Source organism: Rhea americana, unplaced genomic scaffold, assembly GCF_003343005.1.
Source record: "Rhea americana isolate MKP2758 unplaced genomic scaffold, rheAme1 scaffold_96, whole genome shotgun sequence".
Taxonomy (NCBI): Eukaryota; Metazoa; Chordata; class Aves; order Rheiformes; family Rheidae; genus Rhea; species Rhea americana.
In genome coordinates this window covers 67,404-89,134 of record NW_028187155.1, presented here as the reverse complement: position 1 = coordinate 89,134, position 21,731 = coordinate 67,404, and the positions used below count along the sequence as shown (strand labels likewise).

General features: G+C 50.7%; 2 protein-coding genes across 5 annotated transcripts in view; both read left to right on the top strand.

The window, feature by feature from the left end:
* Nucleotides 1-12,403, top strand: part of DVL3 (dishevelled segment polarity protein 3) — a 34,280-nt gene extending 21,877 nt beyond the window's left edge. For 2 of the 3 annotated variants that reach the window (XM_085325066.1, XM_085325069.1), the window contains 14 exons: nt 3,259-3,380; nt 3,796-3,902; nt 4,472-4,607; nt 4,874-4,967; nt 5,370-5,439; nt 5,734-5,873; nt 6,070-6,146; nt 6,607-6,674; nt 7,048-7,098; nt 7,221-7,370; nt 8,210-8,341; nt 8,600-8,767; nt 9,389-9,601; nt 9,895-12,403. In XM_085325066.1, coding sequence (XP_085181192.1) covers nt 3,259-3,380; nt 3,796-3,902; nt 4,472-4,607; nt 4,874-4,967; nt 5,370-5,439; nt 5,734-5,873; nt 6,070-6,146; nt 6,607-6,674; nt 7,048-7,098; nt 7,221-7,370; nt 8,210-8,341; nt 8,600-8,767; nt 9,389-9,601; nt 9,895-10,319 — 1,953 coding nt within the window. In that variant the 3' untranslated portion in view covers nt 10,320-12,403. The remainder of the gene's footprint in view (nt 1-3,258; nt 3,381-3,795; nt 3,903-4,471; nt 4,608-4,873; nt 4,968-5,369; nt 5,440-5,733; nt 5,874-6,069; nt 6,147-6,606; nt 6,675-7,047; nt 7,099-7,220; nt 7,371-8,209; nt 8,342-8,599; nt 8,768-9,388; nt 9,602-9,894) is intronic. The other variant, XM_085325067.1, reaches the window with a different exon arrangement.
* An 896-nt stretch (nt 12,404-13,299) lies between these two features.
* AP2M1 (adaptor related protein complex 2 subunit mu 1) overlaps nt 13,300-21,731 on the top strand; it is a 31,201-nt gene continuing 22,769 nt past the window's right edge. The window contains exons 1-2 of one of the 2 annotated variants that reach the window (XM_085325159.1): nt 13,300-13,370; nt 16,273-16,381. The gene's annotated coding sequence lies outside the window, so the exon portion shown is untranslated. The remainder of the gene's footprint in view (nt 13,371-16,272; nt 16,382-21,731) is intronic. The other variant, XM_085325158.1, reaches the window with a different exon arrangement.

Below are 21,731 nucleotides of genomic sequence, written 5' to 3'. Positions count from 1 at the left end.
CCCCCCCCCCGCTCAGCTGCAGTTTGTGCTGGTTAGGGTGTGTGGATATGCACTGGAACAGAACAAAAATCCAAGTGCTTTTTTTTAGAGGCCACCAAGCTGCCACTAAGCAGGGACAATCTTCCGCCTCTTGCAAATCAGGCTAGATGAGACCTGATGCTTCTCTTCTCCTTGCATCAAACAGCTGAGCCTTGGCTGGGGAGCAATGAAGCGACTGCATTTGGCAAAGGAGGGTGGGAATGGCAAAGGCTGGGTAACAGGACCGGGCAGGCAGGCGCCCTACTGCCAAACTAGCTCTTGCTGCAAGGCCGGCTGCGCAGAGCATAGGGTGGAGCCCTGTGTGCGCAAGGAAAAGAGGGTGCTCTAGGCTCCGACACAAAGAGGCCTGCAGGCTGCAGCTGCTGGACKGTTTGCAGTCCTCCCTCTAGCGGTTAGCTGGGCCTTAATAAAACACAGAGCCTATCCAGTTCTTATCCCCCATCTATGCTATTACTGTTGAATCTGTCTCTAGRCGTTTTCCCTTCACTTCATTTCCAGATGCCTTTTGTTTTCATATGTTCTCTCGGGGGTCCCAGGGGTTCAGAGCCCCCTCCATGGCTCCTTTTTTACCTGGACTGCTTTTCAGTGTGGTTCATATGTCCACACAGCCATTGGCTTTCCTTGTAGTAGTTTTGTGGGGCTGGCTGCTCAGTGTGAACGGCGTGGGTCCAGTGTGGTTTGGTTTGATGTGCCCGCGGAACGCCAGCGTGCACTCTGGTCTGACCAGGGCGCCACGCTGCTGCTGCAGACAGCGTCTGAAGTTCTGACTCCTTGTGAGACAGTTGTGACTGGAGTTAGCACCACTGCCAGCCCTTATGCACTAAGGGGGACAGCAGTCCCAGGAACCTTTATGCATGGCTGATGATCCCTTTTTCTTTGCCTGCTGAGATTTTCCCATCTGTGGTTGTTTTGGAGACAGAGTACATTTGCTCTGCTGTTTCTGCCAGACAGGCTGGAATGAGACTATTTGAGAAACTTGGCACTTACTTTAGCAAGAGGGAAAGATGGGGGGTTGGATCGGAGCAAGTATTTCCTGACAGTGAAAGAGGCAGGAAAAGTGTAGGGTGATTATTGAAACCTTCCCTGGAGGAAATCCCAGACCCAGGAGTTTTGGTGGAAGGCAACATCGGAACCCCTGTTTGGGAACACCCCTTCTTCCCCCCACCAATACTATTTGATAGCTGCCTGCAGCTAGCCTCTGGTGTCCAGACTTATTTGCCTGGTCTCATCTGGAGACATTCAAGCACAGAGCATTATGAATTTTCCCTAGGCAATGCTGGTTACTTGATCACTGCTAGTATCTCTTCTCCCTTGTGCTCCTAGGCAGTAGCTGCCAGAGCCGGGATGTGGCCCCCACGGGAGTGGGATGTGTCCTGGGAAGGCATGTCACCAGGAAGGTGCTGGGAGCAGAGCTGGACATGTGGCTAGGGCTTACTGCAGGGAAGAAAGCTAAGCTGAGAGCAAGACAGGAGCTGGTTAGACAGCTGGGAGAGCAGGAGCTGCTGGGCTTGTCCTGGGGCCCACAGGACAGGCTCTGCGACTTTTGACACCATAGGGTGGTCTCTGACCTGTCCTCTTCACTAGGACTTTCCTGGGGCTACTGTGTCCTCTCTGCTCCAGTTGTATCCCTGTTTCTATTCCCAGTGYCTCCCTGGCAACAAACCTTTCTTCACCTGCCTTGATGATAATCTGTGGGCTCCATCTCCCCTCCTTTTCCTGATTTCCCCAGTTCTCAGAGTTGGGCAGTGCATGACTCATACAACTTCATCAGTGATGCTTGGAAGTGCCCAGAATCTCTAGAAACAGGGGCTCTACCTCCTCCTGCCCACCTGTGGTTGGCAACTGTCCCCACTCCCTTGCTACATACACAGTTCCCCCCACCAACAGGTAGTAGAGTTGCCTCTGGATTTCTCATGGGCTGTACAGTGTAATGAGCTCACCAGCTCTTTTCTAGCCCTCATTTCRTGGTCCTTCTTGTTCTCTTTGTCCTTACCATGGTGGCACATCATTACTTGTGTTATGTTAGACCTCTCCTGTCATTACGTGACTAGGCAGCTGGTTTAAGTACATCGACTGAGGCCTCACTTCTGCCTTGGTGGTCTATTGGGCTGACTTCTGGCTGACCCACCGCCTGTTCTGTCTAGGACAGATCAAGACACTAGTGGAGAGCTAATCCCCTTGCTTTCCAGTGCCTGTGCTTTGCAGGGAACAGGCATGGGACAGACAAGCACAGGAATGAAATGATGCATTGGGAAGTCCTTGAATATGGAAATCTGCTTTTCCTTGCTCATGTGCTCCACCTTTTCCCTGGGAACTCACTTCTTGGTCAAGGAGAGGGAGCCACTTTCTGTTGAGCTCAATTGATCTTAATCTATTTCTTTCTATTAGCTAGCCCATTCACCTGGGGATAGGCCCTGTCCCATTTCCTGAGCTCTGAAATAGCTAGTTTATGTTAAGAGCTGAAGGCCCAGAGATAAGTGTGCCTGGGCTGCCCCAAAGCGTTGCTAGCATAAGTAGTTCCTGGGCTTTGAGACTCACTGGAATTTCTGCCCWGGGAAAGATGCTGAGCTTCCCAGAGGATTGTTCGAGGCTGGGCCCAAACCACTCAACTGGACACAGGCTGAAAGTCTGCAAAAGTTTTGTGGAACCCAGAAGACAACATTCTGGAGTCTACTTCAAGGCCAGCCCTGGCCCTGGACTCTTACCCCAACTCCTGGAAGCTGGGAAGATGAAAATTCTGCTGGGTCCCACAGCTTGAGGACATAGTTGTAGAGGCCAGTAAAATCGAGAGAAGGTCATAAAAAGAATGACTGATTGCTGTTGCTTCTGATGTAAGAAATGAGGAAAGTCTCCTCCTYGTCGCAAGACGTTTGCTAAAGTTTATCTGAGCTCAGAAGTTGTGCAGTGCGAGTGTGGAGATTGATGATAGAGACTTGAAGCAGGGCTGTTAGCCACCCAGATTTCACTGCTCAAGAATTTCCTGAGGAATAAACAAATGACAAATAGATGGAGGCTAGGAGCATGTTGAGGGAAGGTGTTGCTACATGCTTGGCCTCGTTCTGTACCCTTTCCTGGGCATCTGCTGTTGGCCGCTGTCAGAGATGAGATACTGGGCTGGACAGGTTTTACGGCCAACTCATTTGGCCACTGAGATGTYATTACTTGTAAATGTTTTCCCACCTCCTCAGCCATTTCATTCTCTATCTCTTCTCCCTCCAGCTGGTGTCTGCAGAGGGGTCACACTCAGATGCTGGGTCAGTCTGTGCTGATAACCAAACAGAACTGCCACCGTCCATGGAGCGCACAGGAGGAATTGGAGACTCCAGGCCCCCCTCCTTTCAGTAAGTTACCTGATCACACATCCTGGTTTCCAAGAGACCACAATGACTCTGTTCTCAATCATGATGGGAAAACCCAGAGACTAGGATGTCCCTATCCAAACTGGCAGGGATTACAACCCACCAGAGAGCCTGATGATGGGGCTGGGAACAGACTTGAAGTGGAGCTCTATTGTTTAACAAAAAGGGCATGGTGAAAGTAGCATGGGGTACTTGGCAAAGAGCTGGCCCAGCTTTCCTAGTCCCTTGTCCTGCTTGCGTAGATGTGCAGTCATTGTTCCCCACCAGGTCCCCTCCTCTCCCTTAAAAGAGGGGAACAGCTCATGGCTCTATCTGCACATCTGTCAGCATAGAGGTAGAGAGAGCCTGCTTAGACCGTTCCGTGTTGGACATGTTTGTCCCTTTTATCTCATCACAGCCCTAACACGGGGGGGAGYCGGGAAAATCTGGACAATGAGACAGAGACAGACTCAGTGGTGTCATCACAGAGGGAACGACCTCGTCGGAAAGATGGACCTGAGCATGGTGAGTATTGGCATTGTGGGCAGAGCTCTGCAGCGTATAACTGGGGCATAGTGGGAGGCACTTGCCACAGACATGAGGCAGCTCTGTCTGCTAGGCAGAAACTTTTCGGCTTAGAAGGGCTGTTCAATGTCCTGAGGCTGTAGCCTCATCTTGGAGGTAGGAGCTAGCCTCTATGTGACATCAGAGCTTGGTGGTGTGACCGTTAGTGGCAAAGGAGTCTGCTCCCATAGAAACCTCAGGAGTGTAAGAGAAAGAACAGTGCCTCAGTCCTTCCCAGTGAAAAGTGTGGTGGGCTGTAGCCCTCTTGTTGCTCCATGCTGCTCCTTGGTCTGCCAGCTACAACAGCCTTCCTTGACTTTAGCAACCTTGTTCCTGGTTGGCTCATCAGTCTCTTCCCCAACTTCTAGCAGAGTTGAAGAGATATCCCACAGGAGATGGATCTCAGAGCCAGCCTGCACTAGATGAGTTGTCTGATGGGCAGACTCCTTCTGAGAGGGTTGCTGTGGGCCCTGAGGTGAAGGATTCCCTGTGGTCTGAACTTCCTGAACCTGAACCTTCTTGCTTCTTAGCACCTAGGGTGAATGGGACAGTGAAGGGAGAGCGACGCCGAGACCTGGGCGGGTATGAGAGCTCCTCCACACTTATGAGCAGTGAGCTGGAGACCACCAGCTTCTTCGACTCGGATGAAGATGACTCCACCAGCAGGTAGGAGGGCTTAGGGCCTAGAGGAACACTGGCTTCCCCCTGCCTAACAGCAACAGAGAGATGCCAGCACAGAGCACAGTAATACTCCGTCCTGCCATTACCTTAAATCTCACCCAGCAGCCCCCTCTGCTATCATCTGTCCCCCATATGTTGCTCTGCCTCTCTGCCCCTGCAGTCCTCTATTCCCTCTGCCCTTTTCTGTGGCTATTTTGCTGCCAGAGACACTCCACAGCAACAAAAGAGCTGACTCTTACATTTATCTCTAGGTTTAGCAGTTCAACAGAGCAAAGCAGCGCTTCCCGTCTGATGAGGAGGCACAAGCGCCGCAGGCGGAAACAGAAGGCTCCACGGATTGAGCGGGTACCTGAGGGCTGTGTATTCTGGGGAGGGCAAAGTAGGGCAGAGTGAGCTGCCAAGTGGATCTCTCCAGGGCTGCTAGGGATTCAGCTGTTTGCAGTGGGCACATTTTTCCTTTGGATAGGTTGACTCTTAAGTGCTGAGACTTTACAAAATCCTATAAACCCTTCCCAAGCTAATGCTGCCTTAAGAGCTGGAACCACCACAGACCTTGTCCTAGCTGTGGAGAGGTCGTAAGAACTGTGGCTGATGCTCGCTGGCTCTGCAAAGCCCCCACCCTTAGGCTGGAGATGAGGGTGGTGGCTGTGTTGCCACAGGGGTGGTGGGGAGTAAGGGTGGAGGGAGCTGAGACTGGGAATGGTACCAAAGCACAGGCAGACATCTTATGTTTTGTTTGTGTTACAGTCATCATCCTTCAGCAGCATCACAGACTCCACCATGTCCCTGAACATCATCACRGTCACACTTAACATGGGTGAGTTGAGGCACGACCAGAGCTTGCAGCCCTTGTGGAGTGAGACTGGGCAATGGAGCAGAGAACTGGGGAAGAGACAAGGAGAATGCAAGAATGTCTGGGGAGGGGTGAAGAGATGGATTYTTTGGCAGCTTGTCCTGAAGCACTGCTCTCTTGAGAGTTTTGCCATGTCCTCAGAGGTCTCTCTAGGAGATAAGTGTGCAAGTGACCATGATTAGCACATGGTTTGTCTGAGGTTAGGGCTGCTTGTGCCTCTTTATAATGTTTTATTTCTTTCCCCTTCCATCCCTACAGAGAAATATAACTTCCTGGGCATTTCCATTGTGGGACAGAGTAATGAGCGTGGAGATGGAGGCATTTACATTGGCTCTATCATGAAGGGCGGTGCTGTGGCAGCTGATGGCAGGATTGAGCCAGGAGACATGCTCTTGCAGGTACTTCACACCCACATACTTCCATCATTGAGGCTGGGAGAACTGTAGAGAAAGACCCAGAAGCCTTCTCGCACATTTTGGCACACTAACCCAGGAAGCTGCTCTTGGAAGGAAGAAGCTGAGTCACYGCTGAGCTGAGTGGGGAGCTCTGCCTCTGGCCACATCTTTGAGACTCATCCCTTTGCGTTGTTTGCAGGTGAATGATATCAACTTTGAAAATATGAGCAACGATGATGCTGTACGGGTGCTGAGGGAGATTGTGCACAAGCCTGGGTAGGTACTCTGGGATGTTTCTCACTTCTGTGGTGGTTGTGTGGCATGTGCTTGGGGTCTGTGGGTTGTGTCTTCCAGCCATCTCTTCCAAGCAGCTCTGAGACTGCAGGAATCCAGAACTTATGTTTCTAGTATTGCTTTGGTTCCTGGGTTTTGACGCCTAAAGCAAGAACTGGAGCCAACCCAGTAGTGGTGAACTGGGAGGCCATATCCCAGCTTTTGAGGATGCTATGTCATCTTTTTGCTTAGCTTGGCTAAGAGGACGATTGCAGCTTCTACTGCTTACTCCTTGTTATCCATGCCACTAGGGAAGTCCGTAGGTGGCAGGGGATAAGAGCACTGTGCTGGCTACTTTACTCCCTCCTACAGGAGGAGAGAGCCTGTGTATGGCATCCGCCTTGGGTCTCGTGGGGGGTTGTGCTGCTGGGGCAGTGTTCTAACTCTTGCCTTTTTGCTGCAGGCCCATCACCCTGACTGTTGCCAAGTGCTGGGACCCCAGCCCCCGAGGCTGCTTCTCCTTACCTAGGAGTAAGTGGATAGCTGACCCACCCTTAATGCTGATGCCCAGCCCATGTGAGAGCCCTGCCTTGAGCACTTACTTGGTCGTTGTCTTGTTCCTCTCCTTTGTGTGTGTGTAATGCTGTGTGGCACTGAAATGGGGTTTGATAGGGGTTCAGCTCTCCTGATAGGAGACCAATTCCCAAGCCATGTCCTATTCCCAAGCCAAAATGCCCATAAGCCCAGCCCTCCTTCCCACATCACGCTGGGGACGCGTTTCACTGGGGCAGGGGGGTCACTTGCTCAGAGCGCCAGAGGACAGAGAAACATCCCCCTCAGCCACAGGGGAATCTCTCCCTCTGCACCTCTCCTGTTGACCCTCCCTCTCTTCTTTCTCTCCCAGTTGCTCCCCAGCGGATCTGGGCTGGGCCAGACTCTCCATGCTCCGATCCGGGTGAGTCCCGGCAGATGCTGGGGATGGAATGGGCTGTACTGAGTCCCTGTCCCTGCCCCAGAGTTGGATTTGATGAGGGGATGATTTCTGATAGTTGCTGACTGACCTTCTCTTCACTGCAGGTGAGCCCATCCGGCCAATCGACCCGGCAGCCTGGGTGTCCCACACAGCAGCGATGACCGGCACCTACCCAGCGTACGGTATGAGTCCATCCATGAGCACAATCACTTCCACCAGCTCCTCCATCACCAGCTCCATCCCAGAGACCGAACGTAAGTCCTCGTGCCTCCGCGCTCCCTGCACTGCACGGCTTCCCCACCTGCACTGTGCCCTAGCAGGAGCAATACATCTGTGTGRGGAAGGTTTTGCTGAGCTGAGAGCATGAGCGAGGGGGAAAGTATGAGCAACAGACAGTGCTCTCGCTAGGCAGGTGCATGGATTAGCAGGAGTTCTGATGGGATGAATTAGTACCACATTTCTTGGTCTCTACTCAAGGAGAGTATAAGAGCCTGGACACAATCTAGGAGCTGTGGCAGGCATGGAGGAGAGGCTCAAGGAGCAGTCAGGTGTTTCCAGTGGAGAGTGCAGGGCCAGAGGGGAGTAGATTTGCCCCAGAGCAAGGCATGCTCAGGCAGCAGCTAGGACAAGATGGAGGAGGCTTTTAGGAGCAAGGAGCCTTGCAGTGGAGCAGGGACCTGCTGAGCAGAGGGCTGTTTCTGAAAGGTTTCGGTGATTCTAGTAAGTAGAACCCAGAAGCAATTGTCTAGAGAGCTCTAAGCTGGGGCAAGAGGCCATGAGCTTGCTGTAACTTTGTAAGGAGCAGTGAACTCCCTTGCTGAGCCGTGTGGGCTGAGATGGCAGCTTTTGGATCTCAGTTGTTTGGGTCTGGGTGGAAGAAATCTTAACCTGTGTTTGTGCAAGAGGAAACAGCTCATATGTAAAGAGTAACATCAGAAGGCTGGAATGGAGGTTAGGCCAGCATGCACCCTGGGACTGTCTGCAGTGTRTTGTTCCCTGGCCCATTCCTCCTGTGTGTGATGCTTCCATATGGCCCTGTGGTCTCTTCTGTCCTCTCTCATCTCTGCTTCTGTTCCCTCTCTCCACACCACAGGCCTCGATGACTTTCACCTGTCCATCCACAGTGACATGGCCACCATTGTCAAAGCCATGGCCTCACCAGAGTCAGGCCTGGAGGTTCGTGACCGCATGTGGCTGAAGATCACCATCCCCAATGCCTTCATTGGTAAGAATCTGTGCTGCGTCCAGCAAAGGCAGGGAGTGGGGAACAGGTGGCCTATTTCCCAAGCAAGTGCTTATAAAGGGAGCACCTATGTCAGTGTAAAACAACTGTTGACCAGGCTAGGGTTGCAAACTGAACCTTTGGCTTTGCAGTTCCTTTTAATCTTTGGGCCCACTTTGCCTTGACTCCAGTCTGGCCCGCTCTGCTTCAAGGGCTGCTGTCTTCTCTCTTGCTGCATTTGACCATGATATTTCGTGGCAGGTTCGGATGTGGTGGATTGGCTGTATCACCACGTGGAGGGTTTCACAGACCGCCGTGAATCCCGCAAATATGCCAGCAATCTGTTGAAGGCTGGCTACATCCGACACACCGTGAACAAGATCACCTTCTCGGAACAGTGTTACTACATCTTCGGGGACCTCTGTGGCAGTACGAGACTTAGCTCTGGGCTTGGCATGGGYGGGAGGGAGAGGATGGTGCGACAGAGCCCTACTAACAGCTGGGGATGCAGCCACAGCTATTGCTGTCAGGCTTGGCCCCTTGTTCTACAGACGTCTTTAGAGAGCGATGAAAAATATCCCAGTTCCCTTGTCGTACTTGCTTAGACTGRATTTGGGAGCGTTGTTGACACTATCATGTGCCACAGTCTTTTCCCCTGGACAGCCAAAGTTGAGTCTTAGCCTTTTCTGACTGTATTTGGCTCCAGGCTCTGAGCTTTCACTGCTGGCAAGGGGGTGGTGCTCTGACAACTGGGTTCTGCTCAGATAAGGACAGGGGAGACTAATTGGCAAGGCAAGCTCTAGCTCTGATGTGGTCGTTTTCCTCTGAGCTTGTTTCTGTCTCAGAGTGGCGGCTCCGAGTCGCACAGCCTGGCTGCTGTCCAGGCAGGAAGCACAGATGGCTGTGCTGTTTAACAGGGAGGGTGCCAGCTTCTCTCATCTTCTCTGTACCCCCATCCATTTCCTATCGACATGGTTGGACATGAAGCTGCTTCATCACTTGTGGCTGTTTTTTCACTTGGATTAACCATTATTCTCTACTTTTCTGCAGACATGGCTAACCTGTCTCTTCATGATCATGATGGCTCCAGCGGTGCCTCCGATCAGGACACTTTGGCTCCGCTCCCACACCCTGGTGCTGCACCCTGGCCTATGGCTTTCCCATATCAGTATCCACCACCTCATCCATACAACCCCCACCCCGGCTTCCCTGACCCAGGCTACAGCTATGGAGGGGGCAGTGCAGGCAGCCAGCACAGTGAAGGTGAGTGAAAGGGACCTAAATGTGCCTGCAGAGCTGAGCAGGTGCCCTGCTCACTAGAGGGAAGCAGCAGGAACAAGATGGTCCATTAGGCAAGGCCCTGTGCACGGGGGAGAGGCTGATTAAAGCTTTCATTTAGATGAATCCCACAAGTGTTTGGGATTAGAGCTGAAAGGACTAAGCAGGCTGGTAGTTGTGCTGCRGTGTTCTGTAGTCCTGTCTTGGTGGGGGGTGGAGGAACCTTTCTTCCTGGCTTGTCTGATGTGTCGCCAAACCTTGCCCTGTGTGTTTTGCAGGGAGCCGGAGCAGTGGTTCCAATCGCAGTGGCAGCGAGAGGAGGAAGGATAGAGAGAAGACTGGGGAGTCCAAGTCAGGTGGCAGCGGGAGTGAGTCAGACCACACCACCCGGAGCAGCATGCGGCGTGAGCGCGCGGCCAGCGAGCGCTCGGTGCCTGCCAGCCAGCACAGCCAGCGCAGCCAGCACTCCCTGGCTCACAGTATCCGCAGCCACCACAGCCAGCAGTCGTACGGGCCGCCCGGCCTCCCCCCTCTCTTCAGCCCCCCCATGTTGCTGATGCCTCCACCGCCTTCAGCCATGGGGCCCCCTGGGGCGCCGCCGGGCCGTGACCTGGCCTCTGTGCCCCCAGAACTGACAGCCAGTAGACAGTCCTTCCGAATGGCCATGGGCAACCCCAGTGAGTTCTTTGTGGATGTAATGTGAAGCGCCCGTCCCCTGTCTGTCTGCTGCCCCTCCTTCCCCTTTCTATCCCTGTCGTTTGTCTCCTAGGACCAGCCCCAGCTTCATCCCTTGTTTTTATGGGTCTTTTTTATTTTGGTCTTGATAACTAAAAGAAAAAAAGGGAAAAAAATAAATGGAACTAAACCTTGATTCTAATCCCTCCTTGAGCAGGGTGGAGGGGCCTGGCCGGCCTGCTGAGCCCTGCCAGCCCAGCCCGCCATCAGACTTGTGTATTGCCAATGGTAATTCCCTGCTGCTGTCCTCTCTAACCCCATTAATCCGCATCCATCCCAGAGCCCTGTGCTGCTTGCCCGTGTGTCGCTGCTGCCGCGGTCCTTCTGCCCTAAACATCTCTTCTTTCTTTTCACCCTTTTGTGTTTCTTCTGTCAAGCAGCAAAGACTTACGGGGTGTTTGACTTTCTCTGAGCCTGCCGCCCGCAGGGGGGAGAGCTGGAGCATGGCGTGGCCCGACAGGAGGACACGGAGCTCCAAGGGCGCTGGGCTCGCATGGCGCTGAAGATGTCTTCTTTCTCCCCCTAGCGGAAGACACCCTGCCCCTTCCACAGCACTGAGAGGGGAGCAGAGCTCAGCTCTGGCCTTATGTATGTTTAAATCCAAGCAAGTGTAATTGCCTTTTGGCTAATGCATGAATGTTCCAGGGCTTCAGTGCCTCTGGGGAATGGAGAGATGGTGCCACTTCCCATTTGCCTCCCTCCCCTTGCTCCTCCTTGGGCCAGATCTGAGCTTGGCACTGCCCCATGGCAGAATCCTCCTTCCTGCTGCCCTGACAGCAAAGCTTGAGGTTGGGTCTCTTCCTCCTGCATCCAGCCCTGTTTGATGCTGGGTGCCTAAACATACACAGTCAAGGCCCTGCTCGTACCCTGGGGAGGTATGTGGTGTGCATGGCAGTGAACGTAAGAGCAGAGCTCTGCTTGCTCTGCCAAAGGGAGCATGGAGGCCCACGCCGTGCCCTTAGTGCTCACCTTGCTCTTTGCCCTCCTGCCTAGCACACCCTGCTGTCTGTCTCGTGTGTAGGGACTGTCCCTCAGCTAGGGCCTATGGCTGCAGCTGGGCCCTTCCTCCTCCTGCTCTGCCATGCTGCTACTCAGCACTGTGACATGTCCCAAGGTCAGTGCTGATGTGTGGGTGGCCTGGACAGAGCTAGAGGGTGAGGGAGGGTCACTTCTGGTCTGCTTTCACGCTGTTGGGGAAAGTGGAGGTCTCCTGTATTTGCTGGCCTGCCTCACCCTGTGCCCTGCAGGATGAGCTCTGGTAGCMTGTATGGGGGACGCAAGGGGCTCTGGGCCCAGAAAGCTGCAGCATTGGGCCTGCCCTGCTCCAGCCTGCATGTGGACAGCTCCCCATGAAGACACAAACTCTTCTGCAAATTAAGACTGTGGCCCGGGACTGKGGTGTTGAATGCAGGGCCTTGGGCTCAGTGCCCATAGAGGATTGCAATGGCAGTTGAATCCATTTGCTCTGATGCTCCCTGCTGTTTTCCTCTTTGGGCCCTGTGGAGCCTTTCTTCCCCTCTCCAAGAGTGGAGGGGGAAGGAGATGTGCCTCGGGTGAGGGTAGRGGGCAGCCCCTTCCCCAGTGCCTGAGGCTGAGCACGGTACAGTACGGATRCACTCGACCCTGCTCCTGTAGGTGCTGGCGCCCCGGCGCCCTCTCTTATTGCCGACGTGGCTTTTTCCGCAACAATGTTGCCTCCTTTGGCCTTTSTTACGTTTGAAGTTTTTATATTTTGGAGATGAAATGTATTTTACTCCTCTGGGGTCTGCGTTGTGCCTGTGCCCCCTCTGCCAGCTGCTATGTGCCCCCAGTTCATCTCCCTGTGACTCTCCTCTCCCTGTGCCTGCTGGCGCCAGTTTGCCTAGTCTCTGCCATCTTCCTGTCCCCTGATCTTGGTGCTGGCAAGCTGCCACTTGCCCCTTCTCTCCTGCCTCTTGTAATGCCACCCAGCAGCCACCCCTGACCACCGCTCACTGCCCTGCCCTGCCYGCTGGGTTTTATAAAAACAAAACCAGTCTCCTTGTTTTTATTTATAAACATAGTTTTATTGGACTCTCCTGCCTTGCGTTGTTTTTTTCCCCGCCCAGCACCCTCTTCTTTTCTATTCTCCTGTGTTTCGCTTGGCAGCAAGCTCTAGGCATTAAGGGAGCATCCTGGGCCTGAAACTCCTTTTTTTTCTAATTGATTCTTCCTGGGGTATCAAGAACTGCTGTGACTTAACCTGTGCCTACCCCTACCTCCTGCTGCTGCTTGCTGGTGCAAGGGCTGAGAGATCGCAGGACTTGAAAGATGAAAAAATATTATTTGGAATGATTCTTCCGTGGAAGAGAGGTTGGCAGTGCATGCATGGCAGGGGAGAAAACCAGTGGGAGCTGGGCAGGTCTGGAAGCGGGCTCGGACTGGCCGCTTCGCACGGTGTTGTTTCACCCGTGGTGTGGCGTAGGGGAGAGGGCTGGCGGAGCGCGAGCTGCTGCAGGGGTGCTCGCGCGCGGCCTGCGAGGGGCTGGCGCGCGTGGCCCGTGGGAAGGCCGCAGCCCCGGCAGCCAGGCGCAGCAGCTTGCGGCCTGGCGAGATGCGTGCGCCTTTCCCCACGGACTGCGTCCCACTGGTGTCCCCAGCCTCCTCAGGGCACGAGGGACAGCTGGGGGCTCTGGCTGCGCAGGCCACGCCGCGGAGACGGAAGCACACAGCCCCACGCGTGGCCGTGGCAGTTCATCGCCGCGGGGAACTACAGCTCCCAGCACGCACCGCGCCGTAGGACTACGACTCCCAGCACGCACCGCGCCGCGGAACCACAACTCCCAACATGCTCCGCGCGCCCCCCCGCCGAGTGGCCCGGCGGGATGCAGAGCACTGCCCACGCCCCGCCTCCCCACGGCGGCGCATGCGCAGTGCCGTCGGGGCGCGGGCGAGGCATGCGCGGCGGCGGCTCTGCAGTGATAGGGGGGGCGCGGAGGGAAGGGGGGGCGGCGGCCGCCATCTTGGGCGCTGGGCAGTGAGAGGCGGCGGGCGGCGGCAGGTGAGGCGGCGCTGTGCGGTCCTTCGCTCTCGGCGCCGGGGGCGTGCGGCCCGGCTCTCCCGCCGGGCGGCTGCCGAGCGTGGYGGGGCTCGCTTCTCCCCTGGGGCCGCGCCGCCGTGGGTGGCGGCTCCCTCGGCGCCCGCCGAGGGCGGGGGTCTGCGGGCCTCCCCCAGCGGGCGCGGCGCTGACAGGCCCGGGGCGGGGGGATCGTGTCAGGGTGCGGCCCCGCAGCGGCCGCCCTCGAGGGGCTCCGGGGGTCCCCGGGCTGCCCCGGCACCCCGCCCGGGGCCGGCGGGGCGGTGCGGGAGGGAAGCGGGCTCTCCCGGGAGGGCTGCGCCTCAGCCTGCTGCGAGCGGGCGATTGGCCGCCTCCTGGGGGGCCCGCAGCCTCGCCGCTGGCTGGAGCTGGCCCTGCTCTGGCATCTGCTCGCACGTCCCTTTCGGGAAGGGGGGGGGGGTTATTAGCCGCCCGGGTTAATCAGTGCTCCGTCCGAAACACCCATCGTGGCGGCTCCGTGTCCGCGCTGCTGCTGGAGACTGGGCGAAGGTGGGGACAGAGGCGAGAGCTGAGCGGTACAGGGCGTCGGGTAAGGTCTGCACCGCTGTGCTGGGTCACCCTGAGCAAAGGCCTTGCAGTCGGATTAGGCAGGAACTTCCCTTAAAATGACTTATCCGTACTACTGATAGGGAYGTGAATTAGGTATGTTGTGCATTGCACCCTCTAGCTTCCTCTCTGGAAAACCTGCTGAGGCAGACTGTATCTCTGCTGATGCTAACTGTGCTTGTTCTGAGGCTTGAAGTGGGCCCTCATCCAACAGCTCTTCTAAACGCATTTCCACTTCCTTTCTTCCCTAGTCTAAGGTTTTTGAGTCTGTAAAGCTACAGGAAATGCAGCCTCTGTTTATCGTGCGATGCAGTTAACTCCTCACTAGGAAAGGAATTGTGTTTGATTGCCTTCTATTTATAAGCTGTAAGGTTCGATGATCTGTTTTTTCCTTGCTGTAGAATTACAAAACTGCTAGCAAGTCTTAACCTTATGCTGCCAAAATCTGAGCCTGGAACTTTCCCGGATAGGTGAGCCTGGGTTGTGGCTCAGTAGTCTAGATACTATGGATTTCTAATTGAGTGTAGGTTCATGTAGTGGTGTTCTGTTAGGGAATGTTTTCTTGAATGCTATGACAGCTATAATTACTATTCTATTTTCTATTAAATGCTAGACTTGTCCCTGTCAGTTTTGCTTGCAGGGACAGTATCTCATCTGGTGAGATGCTCTCAAACTGCCTACTTCCATATTTTCYCTGTCAGAAGGAAAGCATCGCTTCTCTTCTGTCGGGAATGCCATGCTACTGACATCTAGTGACAAGGATACCTGGCATTCTTTAGGCTGCAAACTGGCCATCTCTCCAAGAAGAGAGACCATTTCAGATAACTTTGAAGGGTATAATGGCTAAATTCTCACCTCTAAGACAGCACATCTCTAGCTTTTTAAGGATTGAGTCTTGAGGCTGTGAAGGGTTGCATCTTGAAGTCTTTGAAACACAGATGACTGGAAATGCACTCTGCTGATTGAATGAGCATCACATTTTATTGAGGTGGGAATTATCACTGAACAAAACATGCTTTGTATAGAAACTTCCTTTGACCCTAGTTAAACTTTTCTTAGCTTTATCACTTCGTGATGCGGAGGTGAGACAAGACTCTCTTGTGCAACACAAAATGTCTTGCACTAGTGTTCTATGCTTATATTGCTGAAGATCATTTGTATTCTATTGAGTAGGTTCTTATGGTTAACTGAAGGGCAGAGAAATAGAGGCCAGAGTACCAAAATCTAATAAGTCTGTATACTGCAGCCTGCTTTTCTTATTCTTTAGTAGATGACCTAGAGAGTCACAGAATGGTTGAGGTTGGAAGGGGCTTCTGAAGATCATCTAGTCCACCCCCCAGCAGAGTCACCTAGAGCATGTTAGACAGGATTGTATCCTGATGGTTTTTGAATATTGCTAAGGATTGAGACTCCACAGCCTCTCTGGGGAACYTGTTCCAGTGCTCAATCACTCTCACAGTGAGGAAGTGTTTCCTTATTTTCAGGTGGAACTTCCTGTATTTCATTTTGTGCCCATTGCCATTTGTTCCATCACTGAGCATCAGTGAGAAGAGTCTGGCCCCRTTCTCTTTACACCTKCCATTTGCATATTTATACACATTGATAAAATTCCCMCCTCTCTCAGACTTTCCTCACAGAGTCCCTTAATCATCTTAGTAGCTTTCTGCTGGACTTGCTCCAGTAGCTCCATGTCTGTCTTGTATTGGGAAGCCCAGAATTGGACACAGTACTSCAGGTGCAGCCTCATCAGTGCTGAGTAGAGGAGGAGGATCATCTCCTTCCACCTCTTGGCAATGCTCTGCCTAATGCAGCCCAGGATACCATTGCCCTTCTTGGCCCCAAGGGYGCAGTGCTAACTCGTAGTCAACTTATTGTCCACCAGGACCCCTAGGTCCTTTTCCACAGAGCTGCTTTCCAGCAGAGCCACTAGCAAGCCATGTTTTATTTTGATCTCAGCAGAAGGTTGGCAGCTTGACTGAAAGCTTGCGCACTGAGACATGGGATGTGAAATGCAGTTACCTGTTCCAGAGCCACAGTTGAAAGATGCTGGCAAGTCAGGGCACCTAGATTATTAGCGATCTGCAGAATGCAAACTCTTACTCAAGCCTCAGTCTGTGTCTGTAATCTTTTCTGCTATACTATGAATAGAATGCAAGGCACTGCTCAAAGCTCTAGCTCAAGAGTGAGCAGTCCAGAGTTGCTTCACACTGAATTTAAAAGTGCCTTGGAACAAAACTAGGGTAAGGTTGAGCTCATTGTAAGGTGGAGATATATGTTAAAAGCTTTCTCTGTTTTACAGGAAGGAGGGAGCTTGCCGTCTTCCACTGTGTCACTATTTCTCCCTTGTTATCCACTAGGCTGGTTGCGTGCAGTACATCACATAGAAATAGCTGTAGGAGGAGAGCCTGGTAAGAGTTGATCGTGCTTCTCTTCTGCCCACTGGTTGTGGGGATTTATGGGATTGGGTTTAAAATAGGAACAGTTTCTCTGAAACCGATGGGTTTATCTTGGTAGCTGTTTAGCTCATGGTACACCTCTTAATTAAATTATGCTGCCTGTCTTCACTGGGATGAAGTGATTGCAGCTACTCTTGTTTAAAACCAACTGCAGTCCGTGGCCTCCTGGAAAGTGGCAAACGCAGCCCTCTAAGCAAAGCTTAAGACTTGGATTAGCTGGTGGCGTGATGACAGCATCGTAAGCCTTAAGCCTTTTGATTTGACAATGGTTAGTGCTAGTCTGAAAAAAGACTAGTTTACTAAAATAACTCCAGCTTGTGAGAGCAGCCTGACTAATCCCCCTCTCAACTGCTGTCACTTTTCCAAGACCATACTGACTTCTGGAATGCAGAAATTGTTACAGTTGGTGACTTAGCTAGCCTTTGGTCCCCTGAGGCAGAGGGGCAGTACCTTTCCTGGTTTCCTCCTGGATGAGAACTCAAGCAGCTAATGTACCTTGAACTGCTTAGTTGGATAAGCTCATTAATGCACAGAAGTCTTACTTACTGTTAAGTCTGAATTCAAACTTTCTTTTAATAGACTACTAAATAGGTTGGTTGCTTTACRCCAGCTTATTAACTGACTTATGACTGTTTCCTAGATGTGCTGTGTAGATTAGAGAAATAAGTGTTCTAGTTCTCATTCAAGCAAAGTGATGTCTGTGCTGTGGAAAGCTTCTAGCTCCTCAAGGGGAGCGACAAAACTGAGAATCATCTTGTGTTTATTTACCACCTCCACTTGATGGCAAAGGAAACTGGATGAAGCTAGCAACYTTTCTCACAGTGGGGCTGTCACCTAAATGCCTCTGTCTGCAGATGAGCGAAGTCCTTTGGTTCTGTTTGTAAAGCCTCAGTTGCTTGCTCTGTCAATAGCAGAGTGGAGGGGTAGCTAGGCAGATTGTGTAGCATACTTATTTTGATCACCTGTAGTGCTAGAAGTCTACTCTAGAGAGATTTCTGTAGTGGGAGCAACTCTGAACACCTGACTCTGTGTAATGTTGTTTATCCTAAAGGYACAATTAAAGATGAATGGACAAATGCACTCTGCACTATCATAATGGTACCAGTGCTTGCCAAATTCTGAGACTAGTGGTGCTAGATAGTAATGTGAAACTATAGTTATTGTTAGCAGCAGTAGAAGAGCGCTCCTGTCCTTGCTGTCAGATTGTTCCTGAGCACTTATTCTTGAGTTGCTGTGTTACTGCTGTGCCTCTGAGGAGGGAGCACAGAGGTCTTGCTAAACAGGCTTGCCATAATAGCATGCAGGCCAGGCTTAGGAGTTCAGCACTTGTTCTTTGTGCTGAAGGACAACTCTGAGAAATGGACCTGTGGGGATATAAACGAACTTGCTTTTTCCTAGGGCAAAAATACTAACATACACCCAAAGTTTATGGTGGTTCTAGTAACATTCTGCTGTAGGCACACTGCTAATGACACATTCCCGCTAGACAGTACCTCGTTCTTTTAGGRCTGGAACAAGTGTTTTGTGCCTGGATGTGAAGCTGTTGTTACTGCAGGCAAGTTGCCTTATACTCCTCTATTAAATTGATTAATTCATTGTATTTCCTGAGCAGTGAATTTGAGCAGATATTTTTGAGCATTTTCAGAGGGGTGGGGGGAAATYGTGCTCAGCTATGCAACTATAGTTAGAAAAGCAGACAACTAGATTCTAAAGTCTTGTGGTATAAGTAGAAGTTACCACTGTTCCTGCTGATGCAGGGTGGGATTAATGGTCTATGTGGTGTCACTTAAAAAGGCTTTGGGATATGGAATAACTATGTATGAAGTCTCTTGTTTGGATGTGCTATGTACATCTGGGACTTAGACTAGAGTTTGACTTTGTCTTCCATACCCTAACCAAAAAGATCAGTTCAGTACAAAAGTGGTGTTTTGTTACTGGCATGATACTGGTTCTCTCAAGCAGAGAGAGTATGGGAGGCTAAAGCACCAGACAAGCACTGGACAGTCCATCCTTTTCATGTGGTGCTTCTGGAAGAGTTGCTGCAGATATTGAAACTTCATCTCAGCCCTTGGAGAGACAGCAGCTCAGCATGTGTGTTCTCTGCCAAAGCATGTGTTCCAGTGGGAAGAGGGAACAAGCTATGACTGACAATCCCTTTCTTAAATCTATGTTGCTTAGTCTGAGAAAATATCCATGGTATTTATTGTTCACTTTTTTCCTGCAGCTATTCTAGGTCAAAAATTCAAGAAGAGGCGATGGAAATGGGCTGGGGTTCTTGCTTATTGCAGGAACTACTGAAACTCTGTTAAATACAGGGTTAGTGATGCGCTGTCTTGCTAGACAGYTCCCATCTCAGCCTCTTCTTGCAACCAAGAAGATGTGAAGCTACTGACAGTGCAGCAACAGGAGACTGCTGCACTAAGCTAGTGCTCCCAATGGCACACTTGCATTCCAAATATGCAGTACAGTGTGGATCCCTAAGGGCAAAATCTGTCAGTTTTCAAAGGAAAAACTGGGTTTAGGTCAGACCTTATAAACAGAGCATTTTGTGTGTGTATTAGGATCAGCAGTCAAAAGCTGTTTTTGATACTATGCTTTTACTGCATCTCTGACTTCCTTGTGTGCCAGTCACTGTAGGTCTAGCTAATCCTGCTGCTTTTCAGTTATGTAACTGCTGAAATGCATTCAGATCTGCATCCCAGCACTTTCTTCTTGTACATGTTCTCTGTAGTTGTCTGTCCTAAGACTATAACTTTGCCACAGTCATTTTAAAGGTGTATTTTAATGCTGTTCTTCTCACCCGAGTGTTTCAATTCGGCCCTTTGTTACATCCTGGAAAGGCATTTCAAAGTAGCCTTAGCTCCTGGTGAGTTTAGAGGTATGTATCAGTATGTGGTCTGTCTGATGTCACTCAGGATACACTCTGTTACTGCTATTTCAACCCATAAATAGGATGCAAGAGTAAGTACTCTATAGCTGAAGAGGAAGCATACTGACCAGAAGTATTTGTAGGAACAGCATTTGGGTGTTGTGTCACTGCTACCTCAGTAGAAAGCTCTTTGAAGAATTAAGGATCTGTTACAAGAGGATGACTCTTCCTAAATTAAGATGATTAGCTACTAACTAGTGCTAATTCCATATTTGCTATGGATCTTCTCTGAACATTAGCTAGACTAAATCCGTACATACTATAGCTAGAAAAATAAGGCCATAGCTAGCTGTGTGGAATGGGTTGCCAGTGTTCAAGCTTGTGAAACAGGAGCTGAATTGCAAAGCTCTGAAAAGGCAGTTGATGGGCCTTTCACYCAAAGGCTTCAGCTAGACTCACCTTGGTTTTCAGTCACTTAATAATAAACAATGGAAGTAGCTTCCGTTTCTTCTCTCAAACTGTATCTTGCAGTGAGCTATTAGCCTGAGGAAGCTCAAAAACAGTGTAGGGCAAGCTCCCTAGAAAAGGCTGATGGTGGAGAGGAGCAGAATGAGTCATTGAAAGCTGATTGCTCAATACTGTTACTGGGAAGCTTTCTGAGTCATATTGCTTATGCACAGCTAGCAGATGAACCCATCTCCTCTGGTGGATTTCTTATTCTGGGCCTTCTGATCCCAACAGCCATGAGTCATGAGTGTCAGTCTCAAATTTATCTGAGCTATGTTCCTGCAGTACTTAACCATTGCAAGCACAAGGGTGTGCTTCATTTTCAAAGCTGATCTGAAAAGAGAAGAAAACTATTAATTGTTATAAAAGATGTGGAAGATCATACCAAGTCTGAACTGCACCACTTAAAAACTTCATTCTGGTTGCAGTGTAACCTTGAAATAGTTGAAATAAGCAAGTGTGAAACACAAARGAGATGATCAAAACAAAGCAGGCTTATTTTCATTCCCTGTGCTTCAAGGAGAGCCATTGTCCTTTTAAAGAGCCATTCTGTTTTGCTAAGCTTTAAGCAACTTTGTCTTGCATGCTTTTCTTTGTGTAGCTTTCCTATCATCTGTTCATACATTCTTGGGCTAGTCATTCCACCTCTTGAGTTTCCCATCTGTGTGAACATGCTCTGATCAGCTGAAATCAGTTAATGGGGCAGGGAGTGTAGTCAGTCTAATATCATGTCTCAGAAGGACATAATGCTAGGCTTGATCAGAAGACTGGAATGCTGTGTGCATCTTCCCTGACCTTCTGGCCACAGGCACCTCTGGTTCCTGTATGTTGGAAAAGTTTAGTTGTTATTGGTTGGAGAATAGTTCTTACCTTAACCATAACCAAAGCGAGCCAGGTGAAAGTATGGCTTTGCACCAAACCCAGTTTGTTGCAAGTTTGGTTGATGTTGATGCTTTTGACATTTGGAACTTCTTAAGATGTTGGACTGAAGTCGAGCAAATTGGGGAAGCCTGGTTATAATTGTATATGTCATGTGCAGCTGAGACCTCTTTCATTCTCAATGCTGTTAGATGGGACTGTAGCAAGAAGTTTATAGCGTGTATCTCTGAACTGCCAAAGAGTTGGCATAAGGCTGATAGGATTGGGTCAATCATCTAAAACTCTACGGCATTCACTGTTCCTAGGTGCTGTGACTTTGCTCGGTGCCTTGGAAGCACATTACCAGTTGTCTGAAACTGAGCTGGGTACACTGCGCTTAAATGTTAATTTGGGTTTAATCTGCAGAGCTGTATAGCTTCAGGTTTGGCAGACTTGAGGAAAGTCATAACTGATACGGAGGCAAGCTGTGTTATATGTGGAATAATGCTAGGGGATATCTTTCAGGTATATTTAGGCTTGTAAACTGCCATTGTGAAACAGACTGGCAGAATGTTCCTGATTCTTTGGCTACGTTGGTAGTAAGTAAAACTTGCTGGGTTTTATTGGGTAGGTGGGTTAGGGGGAGATGGCAATTCTAGCTTCACCTGTGAAATAGTCATCTTGAAGACCTAATTCAGGAGCTGTGATGGGTTTGTTAGCTTCTTGCTGAGTGGTGGTTTAAAAAAGTAATTCCAATKTTGAGAACCATTAGGAAAAGATCAAAACCAAAATATGACTACRTCATTGTCTATATGATGTTTTTCTTGCATCTTAAATGCAGTTTTAGGCTCCCTCTAGAATGAAAAAGTTGAGGAAGGCGCCAAGAGAGACCAAAGCTTGAGTAAGGTGGGAGTATTCCAACTGAGAAAGGACATGATCTGAATGATGCAAAATCTCGCCAAGAGAGACCAAAGCTTGAGTAAGGTGGGAGTATTCCAACTGAGAAAGGACATGATCTGAATGATGCAAAATCTTAAAAAAAAAAAAAAAAAAAAAAAAAAAAAAAAA